This window comes from Aegilops tauschii, chromosome 6 (assembly GCF_002575655.3).
Source record: "Aegilops tauschii subsp. strangulata cultivar AL8/78 chromosome 6, Aet v6.0, whole genome shotgun sequence".
Lineage (NCBI taxonomy): Eukaryota > Viridiplantae > Streptophyta > Magnoliopsida > Poales > Poaceae > Aegilops > Aegilops tauschii.
The window spans coordinates 32086925-32093159 of record NC_053040.3 but is presented as its reverse complement, the minus strand read 5'-3'; the positions used below and the strand labels follow the sequence as shown (position 1 = coordinate 32093159).

The following is a 6235-nucleotide window of genomic DNA, read 5'->3' as shown; positions in this document are numbered from 1 at the left end:
GGCCACCGTTGTAGTCGCCGCTGCCATGGCCGCCATTGCCACGACCACCGCCATGGCCTTGGCCACCGCCGTAGCCGCCATGGCCTTGTTGACGCTCCTATATCGGGGACCACCGTGGTTCCCCTTGGAGAGGTTGCCGCGGAAGCGTGCAACAGCATTGGCGGAAGATTTGAATCCTCCCATGCCCGTCCCATGGAATAGCTCGACTCGCCGATCGAAGTTTGGAACCATGGAGAAGAGGTCGTCGATGGAGAGAGGATATGTACGGACATCCAGGGCCGAGACGATGGGCTGATAGGCCATGTCCAGACTGGCGATGACGAAGGAGATCAACTAGTCGGTGGTGATTGGATCGCCCGCCACGGTGAGCTCGTCCGCGAGGGAGCGCATATGGCCGAAGTAGGCAGCAGCAGACTAGATACCTTTTCAGCGTTCGTCAGGTTGATTCGAAGGTTGTTGATGCGTGACCACGAACTGGAGGCGAACATGCTGGTGATGGCCACCCAGATGGCATGGGACTGCTCATGCGAGGCCACTTGAATGAGGACCTCCTTGGATAGGTTATTCAGCAAGTAGGCAAGAACTTGCTGATCTTCTCATGCCCAGATCACATGTGTTGGGTACATGGTGGTTTGCTCCTTGCCATCAAAATTTTTGGTGGTGATTGTCTTGGGTGGTTCAGGTGTGGATTTGTATAAGTACCCACTAGCACATATGTCCATGCATTACAACCTGAGAGATATTTTTTTTACCAGAAGCAACGTGAGAGAAATTGTGTGTCCTTCGAAAATAGTCTCCGCAGCAGTGGACAACAGAGTGAGGAGCTGCAGTCTTCTCGCGGGTCATGTTTAGCACAAGATCATGATAGTGGTGGGGTTTGTCGGCGTCTCCTACAACGGCGTAACCGGATGTATTACTAATTGCAGCGCATAAATCAAAGACCCGATGACGTGTTGCTAGCTAGTCAGACAAACGCATCCCAATACCCAATGGCCAGCCCGAATATTTAAGAAAATAATGCAGCGTCAAATTCAAAGCATTTTATGATTTTTGATCTTTTCATAAAAAACAATAATGAATTTCCGAATATTCTTCGAAACGTGAATAAATTTTTTATTCTGAACATTTCCGAAAAAACATGAACAAAATTTGAAATTGGAACATTTCTTAAATTCAAAAAAAATCTGAAAACATGAAATTTTATAAAAACACAAACATTTATGCATTAATGAATAATATATTAAAATGGGAACATGTTTTGAACATTAAGAATTATTTTCAAAGATGTTTTTATGCAAAAATTATTTAAAATTTGTGAAAATTTCAGTTAAACAACAATATTTTCGAATTTCAACTTTTTTAAAATGCAAAAACATTTATTCTAAATCCCGTATAAATTTGGAGAACACAATTTTTTTCGAAAAATTGGGTATATTTGTTAACTTTGAACCAATTTTGGAATTAGAAAAAAATAAAGATCTGAACATTTTCCAAACCAGGATTTGTTTTTGGAATTTGGAACATTTATCGAAACTTTGGAAAAAAAATTGAAATTCTGAGTATTCTGAAAATCTTGAATTTATGAAAAGAGAAAAAAGAAATTAAACTTCGAAGTGAAAAAAGGTAAAAAGAAATAGGAAAGAAGAAGAGAAAGGAACGAAAGAAAAAACAGAACACAGAATGAAACGAAAACGGGCCAGCCCAGTACTGGGCGACTTGGGCGAAGCTCTGGCTATTTGACGCTCCGTGCGGCAAATAGGTCGGCTGCTTTGGCTGGACCTCAGAGCGCAAGCCAGGTACGAAATTCAGGACAAACCATTTTTCTTTTCTAGTAGATGGACGCATAAAATTTAGTACCACCTCGGATAAAATAAAATTCGTCGGTGAACGCATGAAAAATGGGAGAAACGCACTTTGCTTTATTAGTAGAGAAGAAGAAGAAGAGATAGAGATAGAGATATAGATATAGATATAGATTTATTAGTAGGTATAGATATAGATATAGATAGATGCCCGCAGCGCTGATCTGCTAGAGCACTTGGGCATGCCATAGGATATAGCTGGTGCGGGAGAGTTTCTCCGAGACTTGAGAGGCAAGGTTGAAGGCAGGGGTGGTGGAGGAGCACACCATGGATAAGGGGCTAGATACTATGGGGAGAAGGGGCTCTGTATACCATGTGCAAGATGATCGAAGCGTCTCAACTCTCTGTAGAGAGCCCGCGTTGGTTTATAGTATTGATTATATGGGGCTTATCCCATCAGCGCATACATATTTGGTTACAATCCTTGAGGATCAAGGGAAATCAGAGAGAGTGGGATATTGTAGAGAATACAAGGAAGGTTACAATCAGAAGAAATCTCCTAAACAATATCCTTCTAATACAAAGATATGCGCCAAGTACATTGCCCACTAATATAGTAATATTACGTTCAACAGAGTGGAGACGAATGCTGTGGTGAGTGTGTGGCGGCGTGGGGAGGGGCTCTTCTTATATGGGCACCGGACCTCCAAGGCTGTAACCGACATTTAACCCGCTGGATGGCGCGTAATGTGTTTTTCGAGCATGGAGATCCGTATTTCGCTATTTTCGGGAAATTGAAATGGCCACGATTTGCAATAGTACCGCCTCCGGGTTATGCAGCGAGTTTCGGTGAAATGGTTGATGGCCAAGTGGAGATGGTCATTTAGCCAGTGCGGTCATGGTCAAGTGGAGAGTGTCATTTACCATTCTACAAGTTAGCTTAAGAAGACTTGCTTTCACTTTTTCCTCACAAAAAAGACAAATAAATTTGGTTGTTGTGAATTGTGATCCAGCCATAGAAACATTATTATACGCCTTGTGTATCAACATAACATGGAAGGAAACTCATTTTATTGGTTGCCGCTACAATCACAGCCGTTCAACATCGTTTGTATACGATCCCATGCATGATCGACAAGCTAGCTCTTCAGATCTTCCTCTCTTCTCCTAAAACGGAGCAGCTTGGAAGCTAGTTATCGAACCGCGGCGTCAGGTGCATCTGCAAAATCGCAATGTAAGAACAGAAATCATCATCACAAGAAATAATCCTTTCCAAAAGTAAAACAACACACAGATTCAACTCATCGAGATTCAAGAAGAAGAAGAATGTGATAAAAGGTGGTCTGTTGTCCCTTACCGGCCGGCGCCGCTGACGATTCGCAGGCACGTGTCTCGCAGTAGCACGGGGCGGCGCCGCCGCCGGCCTGGCTGGTGAAGATGGTGCACGAGTCTTGGCAGGACGGGATGCAGTCCCAGCGCGGGTTGTGGTGGTCGTTCCTGCAGCTGAGGTAGCACCCGTCGAAGCACTCGCAGTACTCGGACCGGGACTTGGCGGCCGCCTGCCGGGGCAGCAGCAGCAGGAAGAGGAGCACGCACAGCGCGGCCATGGCGGCCGCCCTCGACCGCTTCGCCTCCATCTCCTTCCTCGTGCAACCTATGGCTTCTTCAGGATCAACGGAGGAGAGAACTGTTGTGCTGGCTGGTGACTGTTGGTGACTTGGTGAGTCAGGTTGTGTGATCTTTACACCTAATAGAGGAGACCGTATGTCGTTTGGTTGGTTCGCACATAGTCATTGATGTGAAAATATTTTGGAAACCGAGTGCCGAATCAATTAACAAATCAAACCATTTAATTAGTTACTTGATTGTTAATTATGGGTGGAAGTAATTTTGTTCATTTAAATAAAGATTTTTCACATGGAATCAATTTTAAAACCGAGCAATTAATGCAATTAATTCATTAGACGTAGTACATTTAATTAGCCCTGTAGATAATTGAAAGTAGAATTTTATTCCAATTTGGCAGGCAAGTAATTAATTAGGTAGGCACACACAGCGCCGCCATGGCGGCCGCCCTCGGCCTCTTCGCCTCCATCTCCTTCCTCGTGCATGCTATGACTTCTTCTTCCGGATCAAGGGAGAAGAGAACAGAACTGTTGTGGACTTGTGGTGACTGGCGACTGTGTTAGTGAGTCAAGAGTGTGGATGTCCTATACATCACTGCATTTACAAGGGCAAAACAGATATTTAGCCCGGGTAACCCGTAATGCATTTTCAGGCATCAAATTTCACTATTTGTCTGGTAAATGAAAAATGCAGGATTTTTTTTCATGGCATCACCACCGGGTCGTGCGGCGTGTTTTCGGCGAATATATGATAGGCAGGGTGATGCGGAACATCCCAAGGTTAGCCCCATGGACGTATACACATCTCCTACGATACCCATTGGACCAATGACAAGAGCCCGAGCGAAGGCTATCGAAGATAAGATGAACTCGCTCCTCTCCGAACTACCACTTTCGATACATGAGACATGGCTACTACCTCAAGCGGAAACACTATGTGTGATCAGGCACTTGGAGGAAGGCCAAGGAGCAGCTACATCATACGGGCAAGACGGCCAGGACACCGAGTATGAGGGACAAGAAGAAGGGCCATCAAAGAAGCTCCAGCCACTGGACGACCGGTCGGGACCGGACGTCCGACGCCTGAAGACCCAGCCGACGCCAAGCCCCAGTCAACTCAGAATACAGCGAGCGGACGTCCGGCATCTCCCAGCGAGCGGACGCCTGGCTAGGACCGGACATCCAGCGCCATCACACGCGAGCCAAAATTAGCGGAAGTCCGAGGTGACCGGACGACTGGCGGCCCCTCAACAGAACAGAAGTAGCGGAAGTCCAGCGACCACCGGACGTCCGGAAGTCCAAGAGCCACCGAACGACCGGTCCCCAGTGGACGTTCGGTACCTATCTGCGCACAGTTACGGGCCCGAGGCCCATGTATCCCTTTCTCACTTACCCCTTTCGTGGACCTAGACTATATATACTCCTCCACCTCCTCCTAAATAGGGTTAGCGTTGTGATAGCTCATATGTGAGATAGACCCTCGATCATCCATCCGGATCTACTCCATTGCGAGGGACCGACACCTCTTCGGAGAAGATCCACTTGGATTCAAGACCCCTAACGGGAAGACATCAAGACCTCCTCACGGAGAAGAACCGGTTACCCTTTGTATCGTCCCTTGTTGACTTTGGACCGTGTGATCTCTATGTGTACTCGGATCTAGCATATGTGTGACCTAATCTTGTTGGTTTGCATGTTTTCTCTCGCGTTTTCCACTACAAAAAAATACACTTCCGTGATGATACGTGTTTGTCACAGTAGGTCATCTTTTCTGTCATGCATGTACATCCATGACAAATTTATGACAGAATCAAGATAGACATACCTGTGCTGTCGTAGAAGTGTTCCATGACATTACCAAAATTATCATCACGGAAGTGTCCACTTCTATGACGATAAATCGCGCGTCACAGAAGTGCTTTCGTCAAGGGTGACCGACACGTGGCATCCACCGTAACGGAACGCCGATAAGCTATCGGGTCCGGTTTTGGATCTGATAACCCGTTAACAGCCCCGACCAATGGGGATTTTCCATGTGTAAAATCATCATTGGCTGGAGGAAACACGTGTCGGCTCACCGTTGGGACAGATGCCATCCACTCATTGGACCCAAAGCGCTTACGATACGCCGACACGTGGCACGGCCCAACAGAGGCCCATTCGTGTGAAAAGGCCGGCCCGTTTGACTTGGTCAAAAGGTGGCGGGCCGGCCCACGGCAAGCCTGTTAACGACCTGTTCGCATATAGCCCATTTACAGCCCGCTATCCCAAGGGCCGTTTACGGCCTATCCGAATTAGGCCCAGTAGCGTCATCTGGGCCGTCCAATATAATTCCAGCCCATTTTAACTTCTGGCCCATGTATGGCCCATGACGTCTTTCGGCCCATATGAGGCCCTTAGTAACCCTCAGCCCCTTAACGGCCCGTGGTAAAACTGGCCCGTAATGAACAGTGCATCACTTTATACCCATTAACGGCCCATTATTCCGTTGGGCCGTTTCCAGCCCATGATATCTTTCGGCCTTCTCAGGGCCCATTTATTCTTGGGCTCATTTCCAGCATTCGGTTACTTACGGCCCGTTACTGTCATTTTCTGCTTGTGGGCCAAATTCAGCCTGTGGTTACAGTTGGCCCGTTTGCGGCCCGTTAATACGTTGGGTCGTTTTCATGTTGAAAAACCCATTGGGCTGTTTTCATAGAGTTATCAAATACGGCCAATAAACGGCCCGTTATTGTCCATGAATAGTACGACCCATGATTGGCGAAATGATGATACGCCCCGTAGAAGGCCCATGGATCCTACGGCCCG

The 6235-nt window shown here is 46.9% G+C and overlaps 1 protein-coding gene across 1 annotated transcript; it reads right to left on the bottom strand.

Moving 5' to 3' along the window:
- Positions 1-2804: 2804 nt before the first annotated feature.
- Positions 2805-3551, bottom strand: LOC120967319 (uncharacterized). Its single transcript, XM_040393909.3, has 2 exons — positions 3160-3551; positions 2805-3021 (listed from the first exon to the last, which is right to left on the bottom strand). Exons 1-2 carry the CDS (start codon positions 3437-3439, stop codon positions 2996-2998), a joined length of 306 nt encoding a protein of 101 aa, XP_040249843.1. The 5' UTR covers positions 3440-3551; the 3' UTR covers positions 2805-2995.
- Between the last annotated feature and the right edge of the window lie 2684 nt (positions 3552-6235).